The sequence below is a fragment of the Artemia franciscana genome, chromosome 8 (genome assembly GCF_032884065.1).
Source record: "Artemia franciscana chromosome 8, ASM3288406v1, whole genome shotgun sequence".
NCBI lineage: Eukaryota > Metazoa > Arthropoda > Branchiopoda > Anostraca > Artemiidae > Artemia > Artemia franciscana.
In genome coordinates this window covers 831,129-858,560 of record NC_088870.1, presented here as the reverse complement: position 1 = coordinate 858,560, position 27,432 = coordinate 831,129, and the positions used below count along the sequence as shown (strand labels likewise).

General features: G+C 34.7%; 1 protein-coding gene across 1 annotated transcript in view; it reads right to left on the bottom strand.

Annotated features, from left to right (window-relative positions):
* LOC136029858 (charged multivesicular body protein 3-like) overlaps nt 1–27,432 on the bottom strand; it is a gene marked incomplete at its 5' end in the record, with an annotated part of 82,956 nt that overhangs the window by 28,340 nt on the left and 27,184 nt on the right. Inside the window, 1 exon segment of the mRNA XM_065708313.1 lies at nt 3,344–3,523. Within this exon segment, the coding sequence (XP_065564385.1) occupies nt 3,344–3,523 (180 nt within the window).

Here is a 27,432-nt window from a genome sequence, read left to right as displayed (position 1 = left end):
GGGGGCCTAGGTCCCCTCCAATTTTTTTGGTCACTTAAAAAGGGCACTAGAACTTTTAATTTCCGTTAGAATGAGCCCTCTCGCAAGATTCTAGGACTACTTAGTCGATACGATCACCCCTGGGGAAAAAAAACAAACAAAAAAAATAAAAAAAAACAAAAAAACAAGAAAACAAATAAACACGTATCCGTGATCTGTCTTCTGGCCAAAAATGCGAAATTCCCCATTTTTGTAGATATGAGCTTGAAACTTCTACAATAAGGTTCTCTGATAAGCTGAATCTGATGGTGTGATTTTTGTTAAGATTGTATGACTATTAGGGGGTATTTCCCCCTATTTTCTAAACTGAGGCAAATTTTCTCAGGCTCGTAACTATTGATGGGTACAACTGATCTTGATGAAACTTGTATATTTAAAACCAGCATTAAAATGCGATTCTTTTGATGTAACTATTGGTATCAAAATTCCATTTTTTAGAGTTTCGGTTACTATTGAGCCGGGTCGCTCCTTACTACAGTTCGTTACCACGAACTGTTTGAAAGGCTATCCCCATTCGTCTTCCGTGTTCTAACTTCTCTGTTCGTTGTGTTTCTGATTTTCGGTGGTGAGGTATTCACATTTGTTTGAATCTATTAACCTTTAGGACCAATATTGTACGGGATGTTAAGTAAAAACTTAGAGTGGGTGTTCTTCTTTTCTTTGCGATTTTGCGTTTTGTTATGGTAAAATAGTGGCTAATCGCGGTCATTATTCTCGAAACGCGCTTGCATTGCAATATAGTAGCTTTTGTGACCATTCATTACTTTTCCTGTCTGGTATTTCAGCTATCCTAAAAAAAAGGATCTGTCTGAATTGAGTATATTATATTTCCGCTATTGCAAGTTTCTGCTTTATTTACCCAGGAACATGAAAATAATTCGGTCTTGGGGATTCTGACATTATTACTACTTCGCGGAAGTTAGGCTGAAAATTGGAAAAGGATTACATTTTTTCTCTGGGCCCCTTCCATCCCTTAGTTCGTTTATTTATCCGTTAGTTTTCACCTGTTTTCATTTTATAGCTGTGTTATCTTTTAGAGGTTCTTTGGTTAGTTGAGTTATGATTGTGTTGTGTATGTTTTATCTCTTGTATAGTTGTGTTATCTGTCTTTCATTATCTTTTACTGAGTATCAGCTTTGTGAGGCAGTTGGCCCTTATTAATGGAGGGGATCTATTCTCTTCGAGAGGTTCAATATCAAAGTGAGGCCCCTCAGGTAATAACTGTTTGACCAGTTGTAATTACCTTACCAGGGCTTGGGTATCCTTTGGGAAAACTCTTCCTAAATACAGGCTTTACTTTGTGCCTCTCTTAGACATAACATTAAAAAATCTGCAATTCATTGTAATTTTCTTTGGGAGCACTTTTTGCCAATATAGGCTTTACGTCGTGCCTCTCTCAAACATAACCTTAAAAAATCAGCAATTTTGTCCCGTAAAAGGGCCCAATAGGTATATTATCCTTGGCATTTTCGACGAGCTGAGTAGATATAAAATTCAATATTAATAAAATATCATTTTAAACTGAATTAAGAAATTTAAGATTTGGAGTCAACATAATAAAAAAATTTTTTTAGGTATTTTTACAGCAATTTTTCTGCCACCATGCTGCCAAGATTCTGGAAAATCTCATAAGAAGGTAGACTTTCATTATTTTTTTTTCTTTTTGAACTTTAAAATTGAAGGAAAATTAATCATTAGAAACGAAAATTGAGGTTGACAACCTCACACAGAAACATTAGAGCAGTCCATATTTAACAAGGAGAATTACTTTTTTTTGTTGGTAAGCACCAAAGTGTCTCCAATTCTCTCTCTTTTTTTTCCTTGTAGCTAATGTGGCAGCAAAAAGTGAATGTTTATTTCACCAAAAATTCAATAGTGAAGATTTGGACTTCATACGAACCTCATGGGGATTCATAAATATGTGCCAAGGGCCTTAAACAACAAGACACTGATTCATTTTCATAATATTCAAATTGTATGGCATGTTTGAGTTTTTCGGCTCTATTAGAGCTTGTGATAGCCTTTTGAAAAGACTATCAATTCTTGTCTTATGCAAGCTCTCTCTGGAAAAAAAAAAAAAAATTGGAACAACATGACAGTAAAGCCACTCTACAGGGGTTTGTAATGATGGGGTCTCAAAACATATTGTTTAGGTTTTCAGACTATGGAAAATTACTTTGCTATCTCAGAATTTCTATTCTTTAGGAACGGACGATTAATGGTACAAAGTGGCACAAAAAAACTACTTTGCTCTGACATGATCTCTTTTGTTTCTTAAGCAAGAACCTAGACTTGTCGATTTTATTTTGAAAGAGCCCCCTCACAACATTCTATGAATGACTGGTTCGATAAGATCACCCCTAAAACAAAACAACAGATAAATCGGTGCTTTCCATGGAAAAAGGAGACTTTATGCCTCAAGGTTACGAGTTTTGACCAATTGATACATTTTTAAATATGAATCGTCTATTTTGACGATTGACGATTATTTTGATGATAATACACTTCTCTTGGGATACAAATACAGTTGCAAAATCACAGATGGAAAACTCGATATACAGTTTTTCGATGTTTTAAACTAATTTCCTTTCTTGCTCTTTCTGGGTAAAAATTGTTGTTCTGCGCGACAAAATGACAAAAAAGTCACCTTTGCTGCAGCACAACGCTTATCAGTACCGTACTTAGAAAGAGCATTAGAACTCTTGATTTCTTTTCAAATGATTTTTATCCCCGATTTTCAAGGACCATTAGTTCAACAAGATCATCCATGAAGGAAAAAAATTAATACGAATCCATTATCTTTCTCCTCAAAAGAAAAAGCAAAATTCAACATTTTTGTAGATAGGTACCTGAATGCTCCGCAATAAAGCACTCGGGTGGGCTAGGTTGGACGGTGTTATTTTCATGAATATCGCTTTTGTTTTGGGGGGTGTTTTGCTCCTTTTTAGAAATATAAGTAAATTTAACAGTTTCATAACTTTTGACGGACAACAGTCTTTACATATTATTGTCAAAACTTGTTCATAACATTCATAGACGCCGGGCCATCTTCACAATAAAACAGCAATTCTTTCAATACACATACTGCCATAGAAATTCCGTTTTTTAGACTTTCAGTCACTATTAGCCCGTACAAATCCCATTTTACAGTTCCTCACCACAAAATATTAAAAAAATGGAACGGGTTGGTACATGTAGAATCTAAGCAAAATGATCAGAAAAAAAAATCAATGAAAAAAAAAAGAAGAACGATTTTCGAGGACCGTCTAGGCCCTGAAGAAAACAACCAGTCTCTAAAACTTACCAAGTTGGTTTTTCATATTTAAAGAGATGGAATTTATTTGCGCCTTAGAAGCATACATTTTCGCAACAGCTCTTCTTGACTGGACAATTTCTTTGGCCAAGATCTTACAGACATCCTTGTCCCCTTTTTTGGCAGCTTCTTTCAAACTTTTCTTTACCTTTTCCTCTTCCCTCTGAATAGCTTAAAAAAAAATATGCTCAAAATCTCTAACTAGAAGCGCAAAAAAACTATATTTGAACAACTTTTAATCCTCTGCATGAATATTAATTAAGCTCAAAGCCTAAATAAAGCGAATCAATGATAAAGAAATCACATTAATAAGCTCTGCATGAGTGATTAGTCAAGACATTTTAACTTTGTGAATATAATTGCGTACAGAGTGAACGTAGGGCCGTTATCTAAGAGGAATAACATCTTTTACCTTTTCCTCTTAAGAAATTCATTATCCTGCATATAGAAACTATGTGCATTAAAATGTGCCTGATATCACGTAAACAAAATCATTAGCTAAAAATAAATCAAAAATCTGCTATTCGAATTTTCAGGATCACATTTTCATTTTTTAGGGCTAAAACAAAAGTAAGGTTAAAACAACCAGGGCCCGAATTCAGGAAAAGCTGAAAGAGCCCAAGTTTTTCATCTTTTTTTTCGCATGAACAACATCTATTATTGATGTTAATTTTAAGAATCGAAATTATAAGTTTTAATATTTAGTTTAACATTCTTCACTTTACATAATATTATTATTATTAGTCAATAATGTACACCAGTAATGTGCATCAGTATTGTAATAACGTCACACATATGGAAAAATTCAAGGTTTTCATATATAGAGAAGTTCATACCAAGTTGCTTAAAGAGCAAAAACTGGTAATCACAAAAATATTTGCATATATTTCAACAAGGGACTACAACAATTCAAAAACCATAAAAAGAAAACCAAAAGTTCCAAGCTTAGTACATATCATTGTTAGAAAGCAGACTAGCGTCAATAATCAAATATCTTTGGAAAGACATTAGTATGAAAAGGCATTAAATTGCGTAAAGAGCAAAAAAAATGGTAATTGGAAAAACATTTGTATATATTTTAAACAAGAGAGTACAACAATTCAAAAATCTTAAAAAAGAAAATCATAAATTGAAGCTTCGTAGAAATCGTTGTTAGAAATTGGACTTGTTTGAATAATCAAATATCTTTAAATAGATGCAATATGAAAAGACATTAAATGCGTTAGCAGTAAAAAACTGGTAATTGCAAAAAAATTAATGTATTTCAACAGGGAATTACGAAAATAAAAAAAACTTTAATAAAGAAAACCAAAAGCTTGAAACTCAGTATACATCGTTGTAGGAAAACGGACCTGATTTTATAATCAAATGTCTTGAAAAGACGGCAGTATGACATTAAATTGCGTAAAGAGCAAAAAACTGGTAATAGCAAAAAGAGATTGAATGTATTTTAACAAAGGATTAAAAAATTAAAAAACTTTAATAAAGAAAACCAAAGGCTTGAAACTTGTAGATATCGTTGTAGGAAAACGGACCTGCTTTTATAGTCAAATTTCTTGGAAAGAATTTAGTATGAAAATACATCAAAACTTGTAACAGCGGCTTGGCGAAGCGGAAGCGTGCTGGGCCCATAACCCAGAGGTCGGTGGATCGAAACCACTTGCTAACTTTTGTCCTGTGGTGGCGCAGTGGGTTTGACCTTAGCTTGGTAATACGGGACCCTGAGATCGAATCAAGCTGCAGCAATGCACTGCAGGGCCGATGCAGGGACCTTAGTAGTCAAGAAGCGTCGTTAACCTGATACAATACAGCAAAACTTGTCAGTGATTACAAGACAAGTGATAATAAGAATCCATACATAGAAGCCTGCCGAGTGCCGGGGCCCGGCGGCAGGTAATTACAAAAATATTTCTTTATATATTTTAACAAGGGATCGCGTCCTGTGGTGGCGCAGCGGATTTGACCTTAGCTTGGTAATACGGGGCCCAGAGATCGAATCAAGCTGCAGGAATGCACTGCAGGGCCGACGAAGGGACCTTAGTAGTCAGGAAGCGTCGTTAATTCTTAAATAAAAAATTAAATTATAAAAACTATAAGTTTAAAGCTTAGTAGATATCGTTGTTAGAAATTGGACTTGTTTTAATATTCAATTGTCTTTAATAAGACCCACAATGGAAAAACAGCAAATTGTCTCAAACTGTCTGCGGTTAGAAGACAAGCGACAGTGAGAATGCATACAAAGAAGCCTGCCGCATTGCAAGTAACATATCTATATATATATATATATATATATATATATATATATATATATATATATATATATATATATATATATATATATATATATATATATATATATATATATATATATATATATATATATATATATATATATATATATATATATATATATATATATATATATATATATATATATATATAATAGCTGTTGGGGGGGCGCTTCGCCCCCCAAGCCTATATGTATATAGCCTATATATATATATATATATATATATATATATATATATATATATATATATATATATATATATATATATATATATATATATATATATACATATATATATATATATATATATATATATATATATATATATATATATATATATATATATATATATATATATATATATATATATATATATTAAATTGCAGAATTAGCCATGAGTTGCATCCTTAACGTTAAATATTTCAGCTTGAGGTAGAACTCCTGCCCAGATACCCCCTTAAAACCTTTATAAAACTTAAGTGTTTCTGATCTTTTTTTATTTCCTCATTACATTTTTGGATCATTCGCTTCTCAGGTACTATCTTAATCTCATTCTCTCAATTTGCATTTATATCAATTGGTCCTTTACCTTCATTCCAAACAAAAGGAAACCCTGTTTTGTCTAAAATGTCTTAAATTTTTAGTGGCCATGACCTTTTTTCCCTGCGAGAGTAAATCTTCATAAGTTGTCTTAAACAACCTGTCACTCAGTAACTGGACGACTCTCAAACCAAATTCAATCATTGAGACTAGTCAGTAATTTTTTTGGTGGCCATATACCTAGAAGAATTATTTTCTGCCTTCAAACTCTTCAAATATTCTACCCTCACCCCCATTATGAGCAAATATATAACCTAAATTATATATTTCCCATATATTCCGTAACTTGTCTCTCTTGTCTTGCGCTAAGCTAACAAAAAAAAAAAAAAAAAAAAAAAAAAAAAAAAAAAAAAAAAAAAAAAAAAAAAAAAAAAAAAAAAATGGTTTGTTCTCGAGTTTTACATAGCGTAAACTTGAGTGAGTTGGGCACAAAACACAAGTACAAAAATTCCTTCGCCCAACGCAAATAAAAGAAAATAAAACTCAAATAAAATTCTGAAATTAGTAAAGCCTTATTTTCCACGAGGGGGGCATTTCCCGCGGGGGATTTCCCACAGGGTGTTTTCTACGAGAGGCGGATCACAGGGGGGGGGGGGGGGGGTAAACGCCTAGAACCGTCGAAACTCCGTTTCTGAAATCACGTAGATGTTTTATCCTACTAACGTTTTGTTGATACACCAAAGGTACAGGAATTTTTATGTTTAAAATCAGAGACAATGGTATAGTGTTGCCTATGGTAACAGGCCATAAAACTTTTATGCTGTGTTTATTTTTTGCAGAGGAACTTCACATGGAAGGAGCGGTCATATAATCTTCGGAGTTTGTTTTTTTTAAATTGAACATGGGAATTTCTAGTGACCTTTTTAAGACTCAAAGTGATCGGAGGGCAACTATTAACAAGCCCTTTTCCCCAAATACATCCCATTCAAATTTAGGCTATTAAGGGGTAAAGGCTTAGGGTATTAAGGTGAAACTTTAAGGAAAGGTTGAGAGTGATGTCGAATACATCAAAAGCACACTAAGATCTTGCTGGTTTTGAAAAAGGGAACATCAGCAATATTTAAAGAATGACTGAAGGTTTTAAGTTGAAATTTAAAGATTCGTCGAGGAAATAAGAGGATTACCAGCCCCCCTTCTTGAACTTTTAGGGGCCCCTCTGCTTAATATTTATCAAAATTGTGAAATTGTCATATCGCTAAATTAGTCAAAAGGTCTAATACCAGTACTTCTAGGGATGTCATAACTCCCATAGCCCCGGGCTAGGATTATACATTTTGCCTATTGTTTACATGCAGGACTTATCATTAGAAAAAGGGGAAATATTTAATTTTGGGTGTATCCGAAAATGCTAAGGGCATTAAGGTGAATCTTTGGAGAATGGTGAGGGGTATATTACGCTAGACCAAATGGCGCTACACGCGTCCAGTTTGTCAAAAAGGAGGATCTGCAACATTTTAAGAACGGCTGAGGGTACTGAGTTGAAACTTTCAGCGTTCTTGACGTGGTTGGACGGGCGCAAACCTCCTTCCCTGCTCTTTTTAGTTGCCCTCCATTCAAAAACATCAAATTCTATCCGAATGTCGAAATAGACATCTTGTTCAGAACAGTCAACAGCTCAAACAGCCATGCCTGTGCGGATGACAGCCATGCTTGTGCAAATGACATAATTACGAATGACTTTGGAGAGGAGTGCCGAACACGATGAAACGGACTGTGTCCGTGGTGGTTAGTAGTATAGGGTCAATCTGTACTAGCCACTACTCTCTCCTTCTTTATTAGTTCCGCGGCGATGTCATTCCCGGCAGGTGATTTACTCGCCAGCTCGAAGTTCCATGTACTAAAATTTTCTAGATAGGGAGTGTCCTGTTCACCAAAACGACCTTATTAACCCCTAAAGTTTCCCTATACTACTAGGGTTAGATAAGGGGTGTGCTATTCGCAAACAAGGTCATGCTAACCCCTCAAAACTTCCCTATACTTCTATGGTCTAGATAAGTGGTGCACTCAAGTTGGTCCTAGTAGTCACACAAAGTTTCTAACAGGCGTTAATATACAGTAAAACAGGTTTTTTAAGGAATTTTAAAGTCCTATGCTTGTGTTTACATGGATACAAGCGTCTGTAGTAATACTAAGTGCGATTCCACTTGTGTTCTTAGAGCAACAGAGAAGAAAATTTCAGAGCAATAACATTGTGAATATAGTTTTCAAGTTTCATTTGAGATATATATTGAAAATGACTGGTTTTACACTATTACAAGATTATAGAGGTGTTGGCAGCGATAAGCAGACGAAAGTCCTCGATATTGCACTAATAATTGCAAGGGGTAGTCGGGTAACCATCAAGTGGAAGACATATTTGCAAAATACCTGATATCATTGAGCAAATTCAAGTTGGATCAACAGTTATGTTTTGCAGCAATAGTAAATATTATGTACATATACAGATTGCAAGATCGACTATATGCGATCGATTAAACAAGTGCTAATAAGATACACATATAAAACTTAAAAAAGCTACCAAGTTCGAAGGACGAGTTCTCTTAAACAGAAAAACTTAAAGGCTGGTAGAAAGTACGGGAGGGGGGCATTCTTATTAAAAGGGCGTACGGGAGCATGCTTTGGCTGAGCACATTGTAAGGATATACCAAGAGAAAGTGCTCTGGTTGTGGTTGTTAGAAGGACACATCACGGAAGGATGTTCTGGCTGAAACCATCATAAGATCGTGCCAAGGGAAAGTATTCCGGCTATTGACATTATAAGAATCTACTTATATAAAGACAATCAGTCAATTGCAAAACTTACAGCCGTTCTTTCAGGAGCTATAGAAGTCACATCAACCGCAGGAGAAAAGTTATTAGACCTTCCAACTATGCTAAATCAAATGACTATCTGAAGATTTTGATCGGAGGACGTGGCAGGGGGGCCAGTTGCCCTCAAATCTTTTTCTTCGCTCAAAAAGGGCAGCAGAACTTTTAACTTATGCACGAATGTAACCATTCCCAGTATTCTAGAGTCAATGGTTCAATACAAACATTCCTACAAAATAGAAAACATATCCGTTGTCTTTCTTCTGGCAAAAATACAAAATTCCAAAATTTTGTAGGTAGGAGCTTGAAACCCCTACAACGGGGCGCTTTAATGAGCTTAATCTGATGGTTTGATTTCCACTAAAACTATTTAACCTTTTAGAGTTGATTACTCTTTTTCAAAAATCCGGCTAAATTTCTCAGGGTCTATTTGTAGTGGGCGGCATTAAACTAAATGAATTTTATATATTCGGAATCAGTATAAAAGAAACCAGTTTTTTTAATAAATTTATTGCTTATCAATTCCTTTGTTAATTTTAGATACTATTGAGCCCAGTTGCTCTTAATTTACAGTTCATGATCACAAATTGTTTCATATTGAATGCAATTATTTGTGTTAATTTCCGTGCATTTTGGGTGCCATTCATCCATTGATAGTAATCCCTGTTTGTTTTACGCTTGAATAATCATAGTTTTGCTCGTTTTAGACTTTAATCTGCATTGTTTATACAAAAACATTTTTTGAAAATTCGACAAAAGTTGACTTCGCTGCCTTAATTAGTATTTGTACCAGATGTGCCGCAAGAGAAGCATTGTATCTGATTATACAGTTTCAAATACCATAAAGAGACAAGGAAAAGTGAATTACAAATTTAAAGAAGGCCAATCACAAGGATAAATGTCCATATTACCTAATTAGTAAATTAAAGGAATGTTCAAAGTATGATACTTGAAAACATAATATTTATAACAATGTATTTTTCATTACCCTCTGCATATGTAAGATACAATAAATAAAATAACAATAAATAAAAGTTTGAAACAAAGTTAAATAGGAGTTTCTCCATCTTAATTTTGTATTTTTATCATGTGTGCGATGCCAACGTGTGTTTTTAGCATGCGAAAGTCATTTTAAATCAAATGCGCTGAAGATATCGTAGGCAGTGCAATAGTGCTGCCAAAGTAAAGAGTGATGTGGCAAAAATAAATTATTTATTTATTCATTCTTTCTTTTTTGGTTTTAGACTAGGACACTTCGATTAGAATTTGAAAGGGCTAATGCCCTTTTTATTCAAAAGAGATTCGAGGGCAACTAACCCTCCTCTCAAACCCACCACTCCCCCAAACACATCCAATCAAAACTTTGAGATAACCATTTTGTTCAACGTAGTTGAAAGGTCTGGAAATTATTTATTGGAGGATGTAAACAATCCATGTCCACCACCCTTAGGGAAAGGGTTGGAAGTTATGCCCTGAAGGTATTTAAGGTTTATAAAGAAAGGGTGATCCTATAAACTTCGGAGGGGGCTCACTGGTTTGGTAATCAGAAGCTCTAATGCCCTCTTCAAGATTCAGAGTGATCAGAGGGTGGTCCCAATACCTCATATTTTCCCGAAGTGCATCACAATATCCGAGACACAACACCATCACGAAGAGACACAATATCTTTCCAAAATTAAAATCAAACAGTTCGTGGTAACGAACTGTAGTAAGGAGCGATCCGGCTCAATAGGAACCAAAACTCTAAAAAATTGAATTTTGATATCAATAGCTACATCAAAAGAATCGCATTTTAATGCTGATTTTAAATATATAAGTTTCATCAAGTTTAGTCTTAGCCATCAAAAGTTACGAGCCTGAGAAAATTTGCCTTATTTAGGAAAATAGGGGGAAACACCCCCTAAAAGTCGTAGGATCTTAACGAAAATGACACCATCAGATTCAGCGTATCAGAGAACCCTACTGTAGAAGTTTCAAGCTCCTATCTACAAAAATGTGGAATTTTGCATTTTTTGCCAGAAGACAAATCACGGGTGCGTGTTTATTTGTTTGTTTTTTTTTTTTTTTTTTTTTTTTTTCCCAGGGGTCATCGTATCGACCAAGTGGTCCTAGAATGTCGCAAGAGGGCTCATTCTAACGGAAATGAAAAGTTCTAGTGCCCTTTTTAAGTGACTAAAAAAATTGGAGGGCATCTAGGCCCCCTCCCACGCTCATTTTTTTCCCAAAGTCAACGGATCAAAATTTTGATATAGCCATTTTGTTTAGCATAGTCGAAAATCATAATAACTATGTTTTTGGGGATGACTTACTCCCCCACAGTCCCTGGGGGAGGGGTTGCAAGTTACAAACTTCAACCAGTGTTTACATATAATAATGGTTATTGGGAAGTGTACAGACGTTTTCAGGTTTTTTTTTTTGGTTTTGGGGGTAGGGTTGAGGGAGGGGGCTATGTGGGAGGATCTTTCCTTGGAGAAATATGCCATGGGGGAAAAAATTCAATGAAAAGGGCGCAGGACGAATGTGGTCACGTTAGAAAAAAACGTCAAATTAAGAGCTTAACATACAATGCTGGGTGTTCGGAGCCTCTCTATTATGGAGTATAATTTGAAAATAACACAACTATACGAGCGATAAAACATATATACCACAACCATAACTCAACTAACGAAAGAACTGCTAAGAGATAACACAACTATAAAGCGAAAACAGTTAAAAACTAACGGGAAAATAAACGAACTAAGAGGTGGAAGGGGCCCATAGAAAAAATATAATCCTTTTTCAATTTTGAGCCTAACTTCCGCAAAGGAGTAATAATGTCAGAAGCCCCGAAATACCGAATTATTTTCTTTTCAAACAGTTCGTGGTAAGGAACTGTAGTAAGGGGCGACCCGGCTCAATAGTAAACGAAATTCTAAAAAACTGAATTTTGATGCTAAAAGATACATCAAAAGAATCGAATTTTTACGCTGATTCTAAATATATAAGTTTCAATTAATTTATAATAGAAAATTTGTCCTATTTTGGAAAAAAGGGGGAAACATCCCCTAAAAGTCATAGAATCTTAACGAAAATCACACTATCGCATTCGGTATATCAGAGAACTCTATAGCAAAAATTTCAAGCTCCTATCTAAAAAAAGTGGAATTTTGTATTTCTTGCCAGAAGACAAATCACGGGTGGGTGTTTATTTTTTTTTTTTTTCCAGGGGTCATCTTATCGACTAAGTGGTCCTAAAATGTCGCGAGAGGGCTCATTCTAACGGAAATGAAAAGTTCTAGTGTCCTTTTTAAGTGACCAAAAAAATTGGAGGGCAAATAGGCCCCCTCCCATGCTCATTTTTTTCCAAAAGTCAACAGATTAAAATTTTAAGATAGCCATTTTGTTCAGCATAGTCGAAAACCATAATAACTATGTCTTTGGGAATGACTTACTCCCCCACAATCCCTGAGGGAGGGGCTGCAAGTTACAAACTTTGACCAATGTTTACATATAGTAATGGTTATTGGGAAGTGTACGGACGTTTTCATGGGGATTTTTTGGTTTGGGGGGTGGGGTTGATGGGAGAGGGCTTTGTGGGAGCATCTTTCCTTTGAGGAATATGTCATGGGGGAAGAAAAATTCAATGAAAAGGGCGCAGGATTTTCTAGCATTACTATAAAAAAACAATGAAAAAATATGAAAACATTTTTTCAAATGAAAGTAAGGAATAGCATTGAAATTTAAAACGAACAGAGATTATTACGCATATGAGGGGTTCTAAAAATACTTTAGCATAAAGAGCGAGGTATTTAGGAGGAGATAAATACCTCGCTCTTTATGCAAAAATATTTTTAGTGATTTCAACTATTTATTCTACGGCCTTTTTTATTCAGGGGTCATTCTTAAAGAATTTGGACAAAACTTACGATTTAGTGTAAAGAGCGAGGTATTAACGAGGGTACAAACCCCCTCGTACACATAATAAAAATATAAGAATATAAAAGTTTGTTACGTAAGTTAATTCTTAAGTTACGTATATTTTTTGCTAATAAAAACGTTCGTTGAATATTAAAAGTTCTAGTAGCCTTTTTAAGTAACCGAAAGATTGGAGGGCAGCTAGGCCTCCTTCCCCACCCCTTATTTCTCAAAATCGTCTGATCAAAACTAAGAGAAAGCCATTTAGCCGAAAAAAAAATTAATATACTAATTTCATTTCAATAATTTATGTGCGGAGAGCCAAAATCAAACATGCATTAATTCAAAAACGTTCAGAAATTAAATAAAAAAAAACTAGTTTTTTTAACTGAAAGTAAGGAGCGACATTAGAACTTAAAACGAACAGAAATTACTCCGTATATGAAATGGGTTGTCCCCACCGCAGTCCCACGCTCTTTACGCTAAAGTTTTTAATTGTTTTAAAAAGTAGAATTGTGGCAAAGAGTCAAACTTTAGCGTAAAGAGCGTGGGACTGCGGAGGGGACAACCCATTTCATATACGGAGTAATTTCTGTTCGTTTTAAGTTCTAATGTCGCTCCTTACTTTCAGTTAAAAAAACTAGTTTTTTTTTATTTAATTTTTCATTAAGATTCGATCATTTCTTCGTAAGTTAAAAATAACTCATTTTTTCTAATTTTTCAGAATTAACCGGCCACCACTCCCCCCAGATGGTCAAATTGGAAAAAAGACTATTTCTAATTTAATCTGGTCCGGTACCTGATACAAATGCCAAGTTTGATCGTTCTAGCTTGCCTGGAAGTGCTTGAAGTAGCAAAACCGAGACAGACAGACATAGAGACAGACCGACCGACCGACAGACACACAGACCGACAGAATTTGCGATCGGTATATGTCACTTGGTTAATACCAAGTCCCATAGAAACCATAAAATAGAACACCTTCTAAACGCAACCAGTTGCATAGTATCAGTAGGAAGGCCCAAAGATAAGTTTACAATTATAACAAATGATGATTCTCTATTTTGACAAGGAAATACAACAATTCAAAAACCTTGAAAAAGAAAACCAAAAGTTTGAATCTTAGTACATATCATTGTTAGAAATCGGACTAGCATCAATAATCAATTATCTTGAACTGGTACAGTATGTAAAGGCATTAAAGTGCGTAAAGAGCAAAAGACTGGTAGTTGGAAAAATATTTGAATATATTTTAACAGGGGATAACACCAAGTCAAAAACCTTAAAAAAAGAAAACAGAAAGTTTGAAATTTCGTAAAATCGCTGTTAGAAATTGGACTTGGTTTAATAATCAAATATCTTTGAGAAGATACACTATGAAAAGACGTTAAATTGCGTAAAGAGCAAAAAACTGGTAATTGCAAAAACAAATTGTATATATTTTAACAAGGGATTACGTAAATTTAAAAACCTTAATGAAGAAAACCAAAGGTTGAAGCTTAGTAGATATCATTGTTAGAAACTGGACTTGATTTAATAGTCAAATAAATTTAAAAGAATGTAGTATGAAAAGACAGCAAATTGTCTGCGGTTAGAAGACAAGCGACACTAAGAATGCATATAGAGAAGCCTTCCGCGTTGGGGTGCCGGAATCCGGTAATTTATATATATATATATATATATATATATATATATATATATATATATATATATATATATATATATATATATATATATATGTATATATATATATATATATATATATATATATATATATATATATATATATATATATATATATATATATATATATATATATATAGCTACATGTCTCTTTAACTTCCGCTTGAACAGTATCTAGTTCATTCCGACCCTCCTAGAATGGGGAATCACTCGGCAACAGAATCCCAGTCTGTTCATATGGCGTAATGCTGTACTCCGAAAGTCTCTAATGTAAAGCAGAAGTAATACGCCTAACAAGAAGTAATTAGCTTCTCCATTAAGGGATTATAGCAAACCATCACATCCAATCAAAAGTAATTTAACTTTACGTCAAATCAGAAATCAAAAGTAATTGAATTTTCAGCAAAAAGCATTAAACATCTATAGCCAACAAGTGTATCTAATCAAAAGTAATTAAGCAGTAAGCAAATTCAGACGACACTGTAAGGGGATACTCACTCTGGCTATGGCAGCACGCAAAGTATAATCTAACAATCTGCTGACATTGCACAAGAAAAATTTTCCTTACTTAAAAATGAAATTTTTATTATTCAATTTATGATCGTTATTCAAATAATACCAGAGATTCAACAATACCCCTTCCCCAATGGAAAATTTTACTCGAAAAACATCCCCCAGGGAGAATTAGTTGCGGAGAAACACTCCTCGCAGAGGAAAAAGTTCGTCCCAGCATAAAAATTTCCCAAAGACAATTCCCCTGGAATACCTCCACTTATAACTCGGTACTTTTTGGGACTCGGTAAATGGACGACTGTCAGCCAAAATTTAATCACTGAGACTAGTCTGTAATTTTTAGTGGCCATATACTTAGAAAGAATTATGTTCTGAGTTCAAAATGCTCAAACACTTTACCCCCTCCCCTTATGTGCAAATATATAGCCAAAATTATATATTTCCCATATATTCTTTCACTTGTCTTTTAGTGGAGTAAAGATACGGATAAAAATGGTCAAACCTCGGGGAAATTGCAACAAAATTTTTTTTACACCAAAATGTTCAGAAAAATCAGTTTAATCACACACAAAAAATCCCCCCGAATCCCCCTTGCACAAGCATCCCAAATTTGCCCTTGAAGAGGAAAAATGAGGGGGAAATCCGACTTTTGTGTGTATAAATATTTTTGAGTTTAAATAGTCGTTTCCTATCAAATCAGGTATGCCAACTCCAAATCTGAATTCAGATTTTCCTTTTTTTCCATACTCTAATGCCCATTTCCACCATTAAAGGGTGGGGGGAGGCAAAAATCGAAATTAAGAGGTTGTTGTATTATTTGGCCGTTTCCTTTGGAATCAATGGCGGTGAATTCGAAAATGATATTAAAAATTTGATTTTACGTGGTCAAGTACCTCATCTTACCTAAATAGGCAGTGAAAGTTGACCTACGTGAACTAGTTATTTTAATCATTTGTCGGTTGATTCACCATTTCCAATCAAGCTAGGAATGGCACCTTAGAATATGAGTCTCGAACAGTCTAATTTCAAACCAGCATTCCAGACTCCACCTTCAGTTTGCTGTTTCCATTCCTTAGTGTCATTCTTTAGGTGATCTAGTTAGTGGATCCATCTACCATAGTACTTGCTAGATGATTGGCGTGTTCAAGGCTATATACAAGGTTTGTGCCGTTTTATTTACTTCCACAAAGAAAAGACGAAATAATAAACTGGGATCCGCGACAAATAGGACTGGCTTCGCAGCTGCATCACCATTTACATCTGCACAATCTTGGCTTCTGCTCTTCGTACTCAGAGGTAAAAAAAAATTGAGAGATGTGCAGCAGAAAATCAAACGTTGTTGGAAGAGTCCGAAGAGAAAGCACATTTTTTCAGTATGTAGGAGACAACGTCGATCATGATATTTGCTACTATCGACGGCCTGAATACCTTTCATGGAACGAGACTTGTTGAAGTGTCCTACACCTGAGTTGCCGGAAACGGAGCTTTCAGTGCCAAGAAAAGAAGTAAGTGGAGATGAGATGAAGTCAATCGGCACCGTGCTGTTCTACACCTACCCAAAACCCGCCAAGTCGCAACCAAGGACTTTTGTTTGCTTGACAAGCAGTGGTGACACTCATGACAATGAATTGAAAGGTGAAACGCTCTTGCGCATCTCTGGCTTTTTCAAAAGCTTACACATGAGCTGGTCGTTCTTTATGTGGTCAATACACCAAAAGCTACCTGATCCGGGAAAGTCGTTTATTCGTTTTTTTGCCAATAATTAACAACAATCCAAGCAATATCTCCTGTGTTTATTCTACTCTTATACATGCTAACGAGCGCGCTAGTCGAGCTGGAAAAACTCTAGTCATTACCTTTGACCAACCACTTTACTGAAAGGCGAAGTGTATCGTCGATGCAGAGCCTGCCACAAGTGCTTTGTGAAATACTATTGTTGTCCTAGGTGGATTTCATACACGCATGAGTTTCTTATGAGCTTTTGGCTTCCTTATGGCTGACTCGAGACTTTTGGATATCCTACGTCAAGTATAAGCGCCTAACACTGTGCGTATTATGTTACAAGGCAAAGCTGTCTCTCGTGCTGTGCGAAGTCATGGTCTGTTGTAGTTAGCCCTTTATGTGAACGTTTTATCATCAGAACTGGATAGCAGAGCGTTTGATGGCAATGACATGATACCAGAACCCCTTGAAAAGGCAAAACAGGCGTACGAGTCACTCCTTGAACAGGATGAGGATGATAACGAAGACGAGCAGGAAGAAGAATTAGCTTTAGGTTGTGCTTTAAAATCAAAATGTTCCTAAACATGAGTCCTAAACGTTCCTTTTTATAACTGATTGATCTGAAGTTTTGATCTCGATTAAAGAAGTGGTTTTTACTTAGCAACCCCTCATATTACAGACCCCTTAGAGGAAAAAATGAGGTAAATAGTTTAAAAAAAAAACTGCTTTTTGACCTCATATTTGGCAATACGGTACTTTATTTGATATAAAATGATATTTTAGCAGCAGGAATCCGGCAAATAATGACTTGCGTACTTTGCCCCCCCCCGTTCTGTGAAGGTGAAAATTGATACTGGGGTACGAAAAACTTGATTTCTGACGTCTTGGGATTCGTCATGCTTGATTTGATAGAAAAAGAACACTTAAACCTAAAAATACGTCCAATTAGAAATTTCGATTTCCCCCCCTTCAAGGGGGGGGGGGGTTCGGGTAGTTGTGCAAGGGGGATTCGGGGGGATTTTTTTTGTGTGATTAAGCTGATTTTTCTGAACACTTTGATGTAAAAAAAATTCTGTTGCAATTTCCCCGAGATCAAACCGTATTTTTCTTCCACTATTTGTCTTGTCTCGTGCTAAGCTGAAAAAAAAAGCTAAAGAAGAAACCGGTTTGTTCTCGAGTTTTACACAGCGTAAACTTAAGTGAGTGGCACACATAACACAAGTACCGAAATTCCTTCCCCCTACGGAAATTAAAAAAGAAACGAATCTCAAATAAAATTCTCAAATTTGGAAAGCCGTATTTTCCGTGGGGTGGGTATTTTCAGGAGGGGGGGGGGAGTAAATGCCTAGAACCGTCGAAACTCTGTTTCTGAAATCATGTAGATTTGTTTTATGCTAATAACGTTTTATTGATACATCAAAGGTGGAAGAATTTTTACGTTTAAAATCAGAGAGAATGGTACAGTTTTGCCTATGGTAAAGGGCCTCTAAGACTTCATTTTGCTAGAATTAGACAAAAGGTCTAACACCAGTATTCTAGGGATGCCACAGCTCCCATTGCCCCGAGGCAAGGATTGTAAATTATGGAGCTTGCCTATTATTTACATGCAGGATTTGAGAAAAGGGGGAAATATTTGATTATGGGTATATCCAAAAATGCTAAGGGCATTAAGGTGAAGCTTTGGAGAATGTTGAGGGGTATATTACGCTAAATATTTAAGCTAAATGGCTCTAAACGCGTCCGGTTTGTCAAAAAGGAGGATCTACAATATTTTAAGAGCGGCCGAGGGTGTTAAGTTGGAATTTTCAGAGAATGGGCAAAGGTTGTTGAAGTGACTGAATGGGCGCAAACCTCCTTCCCTGCTCTTTTTAGTTGCCCTCCCTTCAAAAACATTTCATCCAAATGTTAAAATAGACAACTTATTCAGAACAGTCAATATTTGAAACATCCATGCCTTTGTTGATAAAATAATTCCGAATAGCTTTGGAGAGGGATGCCGAACACAATAAAAAGCATTGTGTGCGTGGTGGTAAGTAGTATAGGGTCAATCTGTACTATAACCAAGATAGCAACTACTCTTTCATTCTTTATTAGTTCCACGGCGATGTTATTCCCGGCAGGTGATTTATTAGCCAGCTCAAAGTTCCATATACTAAAATGGTCTAGATAGGGGGTGTTCTGTTCAAAAAAACGATCTTACTAGCCCCTAAAATTTCCCTATACTACTATGGTTAGATAAGGGGTTTGCTATTCAGAAAAATGGTCCTGCTAACCCCTCGAAATTCCCCTATACTACTATGGTCTAGATAAGTGGTGCACTCAAATTGGTCCTAGTAGCCACTCAAAGTTTCTAATAGGTGTTACTATACAGTAAAACAGTTTTTCCAAGGAAATTTAAATCTCTTTGCTCATGTTTGCATGGATACAAGCGTTTTTAGTAATACTAGGTATGATTTTAGTTGTATTCTTAGAGCAACAGCGAAAAAAAAGTTTGGAGCAACAACATTGTGAATATAGTTTTAGTTCAAGTTTTATTTGACATAGATATTTTACTATTGAAAATGAGTGGTTTTACACTATTGGAAGATGATAGAGGTGTTGAGAGTTATAAGCAGACGAAAGCCCCCGAAGTTGCACAAAGGGGTGGTCGAGTAACCATTAAGTGGAAGCAATATTTGCAAGGTAAGTGATATCATTGAGAAAATTCAAGTTGGAGGAAGAGTTACATTTTTTAGCAATCGTGAATATTATGTACACACATAGACTACAAAATGGACTATATGCGATTGATTTAATAAGTGCTAATAAGATACACATATAAAACTTAAAAAAGTTTCCTACTTGGAAGGTCAAGTCCTCTTAAACAGAAAAAAGTCAAGGTTAGTAAAAAGTATGAGGGGGAGACTATTCTTATTATAAGGTTGTAACAAGGTAGCGTGCTTTGACTGAGCACATTGTACGGATATACCATGGGAAAGTGCTCTGGTTGAAAATATTATAAGGGCATAGCAAATGAGAGTGCTCTAGCTGTGGTTATTATAAGGACACACCAAGGGAGGATGAACTGGCTGAAACCGTTATAAGATCGTGGCAAGGGAAGGTATTCTGGCTATAGATACCTAGTTATATGTAGACAATCAGTAAATTGCAAAACTTACTGCCCTTCTCCCAGGAGCTATAGGGGTCACATAAACCACAGGGGCAAAGCACTTGACCTTCCAACTATGCTAAATCAAATGACTATCTAAAGATTTTGATCGGAGGACGTGGCAAGGGGGCCACTTGCCCTCCAATCTTTTTCTTCATTTAAAAAGGGCAGCAGAACTTTTAATTTATGTTCAAATGTGCCCACTATCAATATCTTAGAGTCAATGGGCCAATACAATCATTCCTACAAAAAAGAAAACATATCTGTTGTCTTTCTTCTGACAAAAATACCCAATTCCGAATTTTGTAGGTTGAAACCTCAACAGCGGGCTGCTTTAAAGAGCTCAATCTGATTGTATAATTTCAGATAAGATTATTTGACGTTTTGGAGGTGTTTCCCCTTTTTCGAAAATCAGGTTAAATATCTCAGGGTCTATGGCTTTTAGTGGGCACCATTAAACTTAATGAATTCTATATATTTGAAATCAGTATAAAAAGCCAGTTCTTTTAATGAATTTAATGTTTATCTAGTGCCCATCGGAGTTGTCGTAGCAACTTCAAAAACGACTCATTCGATTGAACATTGAAAGGGCAAGCACCCTTTTTAATAGTCGAAAGCGATTGGAGGACAACTAACCACCCTCCCACACCCACCATTTCCCCAAACACATCCAATGAAAATTTTAAGATAGCCATTTTGCTCAACGTAGTTGAAAGGTCTGGAAATTATGTCTCCGAGGTTGAAACTCCCCCCCCCCCTACAACTCTCAGGGAACGGGTTGGAAGTTATGTCCTGGGGGAATTTAAGGATTATATAGGAAGTGTGATCCTCTAAACTTCGAAAGGGGTTCACTAGATTGGTAATCAGAATCTCTAGTGCCCTCTTTAAGATTCAGAGTGATCGGAGGGTGGATAACACCTCCCCAAACCTCGTATTTTCACGAAGTGCATGTGCTAAAAATTTTGAGGTGGTCATTTGTTGTCGTAGAAACTTCAAAAAAGGCTCAGTCGATTGGAAACTGAAGATGCTAGTGCCCCTTTTAATAGTCGAAAGTGGCTAGAGGGCAACTGACCCTCTTACCAGGCCCACCATTTCCCAAAACACATCCAAGCAAAATTGAGTCAGCTATTTTGTTCAGCGGAGTTAAATGTCCCGGAAACTATGCCTTTGAAGATAACAACCCCCCACAGCCCTCAGGGTAAGGGTTGCAAAATATACCCTGGGGACATATAAATTTGTTATAGAAATGGTGGTCGTATAAACTTCAGAGGGAACTCATTCGATTGGCAATCTGAAGTTCTAGCACCTTTTTATGATTCAAAGTGAACCGAGGGCAAATACGTTCCCCTCCAAGCCTCGTCTTTTCATGAAATGCATCTGATATAAATTTTGAGATGGGAATTTATTGTCGTAAAACTCCTAAAAAACCTCATTCGACGCGAAAAAAGAACCTAGTGCATCTTTTAATAGTCAAAAGTGATTATTGGGCAACTAACTCCCGTCCCGCGCCAACCATTTCCTCAAACACATCCATCAAATTTCGCAATAGCCATTTTCTCCAGCATAGCTAAAAGATCTGGAAATTATGTCTTTGAGGATGACAACCTCCCCACCCCTAATACCATCAGGGCAAGGGTTGCGAGTTATACCCTAGGGATATTTAAAGTTTATATTGCATGGGTGGTCGTATAAACTTCGCAGGGGTCTCTTTGGATTGGTAATCAGAAGTTGTAGCACCCTTTTTAAGATTCAAAGTGATCAGAGAGTAGATACCCCCCCCCAGACACCTCGTACTTTCCTGAAATGCACTTAATAAAAATTTCGAGACGGCCATTTGGTGCCGTAGAGAATTCGGAAAAGGCTCATTACATTGGGAGTTGAAAGGTTTTTTTCTTAAAGTCATAGTGACTAGAGGGCAACAAGACCCCCCCCCCCCCAAGCCCATCAATCTCCCAAGACATATCTAATCAAAATTTTGAGACAACCCTTCTGTTCAGCGTAGTTGAAAGGTTTAAAAATTATGTCTTGAAAATAATAATCCCCTTCACAGCCCTGAGCGCAAGGGTTGGAAGTTATGCCCCCAAGGCATATAAGGTTTTTAGGGAAAGGGTAAAATCCGTAATGGGCTCAATGGATTGTAAATCAGATGCATTAGTTCCCTTTTTAGGATCAAAGTGATCGTGGGCACCCGCTACCTCCCCCCCCCCCTACCTTGTATTCTCTACAAATGCATCCTCTAAAAAATTTTAGATAGCCATTTGTTCAAAAATATTCTAAAGATTATATAATAAGTTTTATGAGGTTGACAGAACCCCCCATAGTCTCGGGAAAGGGTTGTAAGTAATGCGTCAGAGGCATATGCAGTTTTTATGAAAGGGAGTGTCGTGTGAACTTTAGAAGAGGCTCATTTGATTTGAAATGTATAGTTCTAGTTCCTTTTTAAAAGTCAAACATGATGAAGAGCAACTAGCCCCCCCCCCCTCCCCTGACATCCTTTTTTCCCAAAACACATTCGATCAAAAATTGGGAGATAGCTATTTTGTTATCAATAGTCCAAAATCATATAACAGTGTCTTTAGGGTGAACACAATCCCCCAGAGCCCATTGGCAAGGATTGTAACTTATGCCCGGGGAATATAACGTTCTTATAGAAGGGGTAGTCATATAAACTTTGGATCAGATGGAACTCATTTGATTGGAAATTGGAAGTTTTAGTGCCCTTTTTAAAAGTCAAAAATGAATGGAGGGGATAAGCCCCCCCCCCCCAAGTCTATTATTCTCTAAAATATATCCGATCGCGATTTTAAGAGAAATATCTGCTCAGCCTTGTTGAAAGGTCTAGTAATTATGTCTTTGGGGATGTCAACCTCCCCACAGTCCTCAGGACAAGGGCTGTAAGTTAGGCAATTCGTTCATTGTTGACACCTAGCACATTTTATTGAGGAAGGAATGCATATTTGAACTTTACTTTTCAAGAAGGCGAAGGGTATTCAGGTGAGACTTTCAGAAAATGTTGAGGGGAGAGTTGAACTAAATAAAAACACGCTATGTGTATTCGGATTGTTTATACGGATTTGAAACAAAATACCTAGTAAATTTTTTCCTTCCCTTAATTTCATAAAAAAAAAACTTTAAGGAATATATCAGTATATGTCAATTAAACTGACAATCCACGGTCATTTGTTTTTGTTGTTGTTTTTTTTCAGTAAAGCGCAAACTATGATCAATTCCTGAGAAGGCATGGGGGGTATCAGCCCTACTCGTGTTAATTTTTGTTCGTTTTGAGTTTTGACACGGCTATTTATTGTAATTTCTGTTCGTTGTGAGTCTCATTTATTTATTGATACTGATTTATGGTAGTTTTACGCTTGGAAGATTATTTGACTTTATTTCTGCTTATTCTTTGCTTAATGGAGCTCTGTACTCTTCTTTGAAAAACTTGTTTTGTCGAAAAAGTTATATACATTAATGAACCAAAAAGTAAGAAGCGAATGAATAGTTGATCAAGAAAAATCACAAAGAGACCTGCGGTCAAAACATTGGACATATAAGCTTGATATACATGATCATCATAAAATGATTGCTTCAAAAAGATGATGGATTATAATCTAATAAAGGAGGATTAACCCGGAATTTCAAAATGATAAAGCAAAAATACTGCACAAAAACAGAGGATGATGTCAATATTATGATTTTGCCTGCGAATTAAGTTTTTTTTTGAATTAAGTTCATTAAATTAAGTTTTCAAAATGATAAAGCAAAAATACTGCACAAAAACAGAGGATGATGTCAAATTATGATTTTGCTGCGAATTAAGTTTTTTTTGAATTAAGTTCATTAAATTAAGTTTTCAAATGATAAAGCAAAAATACTGCACAAAAACAGAGGATGATGTCAATATTATGATTTTGCCTGCGAATTAAGTTTTTTTTTGAATTAAGTTCATTAAATTAAGTTTTCAAAATGATAAAGCAAAAATACTGCACAAAAACAGAGGATGATGTCAATATTAAGATTTTGCCTGCGAATTAAGTTTTTTTTTTGAATTAAGTTCATTAAATTAAGTTTTCAAAATGATAAAGCAAAAATACTGCACAAAAACAGAGGATGATGTCAATATTATGATTTTGCCTGCGAATTAAGTTTTTTTTTTGAATTAAGTTCATTAAATTAAGGTTTTCAAAATGATAAAGCAAAAATACTGCACAAAAACAGAGGATGATGTCAATATTATGATTTTGCCTGCGAATTAAGTTTTTTTTTTTTGAATTAAGTTCAATAAATTAAGTTTTCAAAATGATAAAGCAAAAATACTGCACAAAAACAGAGGATGATGTCAATATTATGATTTTGCCTGCGAATTAAGTTTTTTTTTGAATTAAGTTCATTAAATTAGTTTTCAAAATGATAAAGCAAAAATACTGCACAAAAACAGAGGATGATGTCAATATTATGATTTTGCCTGCGAATTAAGTTTTTTTTTTGAATTAAGTTCATTAAATTAAGTTTTCAAAATGATAAAGCAAATATACTGCACAAAAACAGAGGATGATGTCAATATTATGATTTTGCCTGCGAATTAAGGTTTTTTTTTGAATTAAGTTCATTTAAATTAAGTTTTCAAAATGATAAAGCAAAAATACTGCACAAAAAACAGAGGATGATGTCAATATTATGATTTTGCCGCGAATTAAGTTTTTTTTTAATTAAGTTCATTAAATTAAGTTTTCAAAATGATAAAGCAAAAATACTGCACAAAAACAGAGGATGATGTCAATATTATGATTTTGCTGCGAATTAAGTTTTTTTTTTTGAATTAAGTTCATTAAATTAAGTTTTCAAAATGATAAAGCAAAAATACTGCACAAAAACAGAGGATGATGTCAATATTATGATTTTGCCTGCGAATTAAGTTTTTTTTTGAATTAAGTTCATTAAATTAAGTTTTCAAAATGATAAAGCAAAAATACTGCACAAAAACAGAGGATGATGTCAATATTATGATTTTGCCTGCGAATTAAGTTTTTTTTTTGAATTAAGTTCATTAAATTAAGTTTTCAAAATGATAAAGCAAAAATACTGCACAAAAACAGAGGATGATGTCAATATTATGATTTTGCCTGCGAATAAGTTTTTTTTTGAATTAAGTTCATTAAATTAAAGTTTTCAAAATGATAAAGCAAAAATACTGCACAAAAACAGAGGATGATGTCAATATTATGATTTTGCCTGCGAATTAAGTTTTTTTTTGAATAAGTTCATTAATTAAGTTTTCAAAATGATAAAGCAAAAATACTGCACAAAAACAGAGGATGATGTCAATATTATGATTTTGCCTGCGAATTAAGTTTTTTTTGAATTAGTTCATTAAATTAAGTTTTCAAAATGATAAAGCAAAAATACTGCACAAAAACAGAGGATGATGTCAATATTATGATTTTGCCTGCGAATTAAGTTTTTTTTTTTGAATTAAGTTCATTAAATTAAGTTTTCAAAATGATAAAGCAAAAATACTGCACAAAAACAGAGGATGATGTCTATATTATGATTTTGCCTGCGAATTAAGTTTTTTTTTTGAATTTAGTTCTATTAAATTAAGTTTTCAAAATGATAAAGCAAAAATACTGCACAAAAACAGAGGATGATGTCAATATTATGATTTTGCCTTGCGAATTAAGTTTTTTTTTTTTGAATTAAGTTCATTAAATTAAGTTTTCAAAATGATAAAGCAAAAATACTGCACAAAAACAGAGGATGATGTCAATATTATGATTTTGCCTGCGAATTAAGTTTTTTTTTGAATTAAGTTCATTAAATTAAGTTTTCAAAATGATAAAGCAAAAATACTGCACAAAAACAGAGGATGATGTCAATATTATGATTTTGCCTGCGAATTAAGTTTTTTTTTGAATAAGTTCATTAAATTAAGTTTTCAAAATGATAAAGCAAAAAATACTGCACAAAAACAGAGGATGATGTCAATATTATGATTTTGCCTGCGAATTAAGTTTTTTTTGAATTATAAGTTCATTAAATTAAGTTTTCAAAATGATTAAAGCAAAAATACTGCACAAAAACAGAGGATGATGTCAATATTATGATTTTGCCCGCGAATTAAGTTTTTTTTTTAATTAAGTTCATTAAATTAAGAGTTTTCAAAATGATAAAGCAAAAATACTGCACAAAAACAGAGGATGATGTCAATATTATGATTGTGCCTGCGAATTAAGTTTTTTTTTTTGAATTAAGTTCATTAAATTAAGTTTTCAAAATGATAAGCAAAAATACTGCACAAAAACAGAGGATGATGTCAATATTATGATTTTGCTGCGAATTAAGTTTTTTTTTATTTGAATTAAGTTCATTAAATTAAGTTTTCAAAATGATAAAGCAAAAATACTGCACAAAAACAGAGGATGATGTCAATATTATGATTTTGCCTGCGAATTAAGTTTTTTTTTTTGAATTAAGTTCATTAAATTAAGTTTTCAAAATGATAAAGCAAAAATACTGCACAAAAACAGAGGATGATGTCAATATAATGATTTTGCCTGCGAATTAAGTTTGAAAATTCACATTGGCAGCATAATGAAGCTTTTTGGGGAACAAATCTGTGCTGTGCAGTGCCATCTGCCACTATATAAAAAATGACTACAGAAAGCCCAGGGCTCTCAGCCCATCTACAAAAAATATGAGGCTCAAATGTAAATATTTAGAAGTATACTAAACTCAAGAGACAAATCATCATCGAAGTCAAAAATATTTCCATAATGGATATAATGGGGGAAAACAGGCACGGTCATGGTTGAAAATATACTTGCTGACTTAGCAAAAAAAAAGACTAAAATTAATAATTACTAGATTGGCTATACTTCTATGACTCATGTATAACTATATTTACAAGAGGAAAAGGCCTTAGTATTGTTACCTAGGACCTGAAGTAGATTTTTGGAAAAATCGTCAGGATATACGAAGATGTGCATCTTTGGAACGAAAAGAATAAGCATTTGTGGGTTTTATCTTGATTTTATTTTATTTATTGAACTGCCCTCATAGGAGAACCTTATTACTCCCAGCTCCCTTAAATTTTAATTAAGCGAAATTAATAATATAACACAAAAAACAATAGTGTATAGCTGATTCATATAACTAAAACCTAACGGTAAATATTGGTTAACTGGGATAAGCTGGAAGAAAAAAAAATGCGAGTTAGTCATTGAAACAGGGGCAAGGACAAATTCTCATACAATAGCCAACCTCAACAATTAACAAAACACAACAGCTGCTGTTCCCATATTAGGTTGTCTTGAATATTTGGTAAGCTGATAATTCAAGTTGACTGTCAAGAAAATTCTAAAAGGGATACTCAATACTTTAAGCAGTTTTGAAAACCTTTGTAAAAGATACCTCTGATCTGTCTTC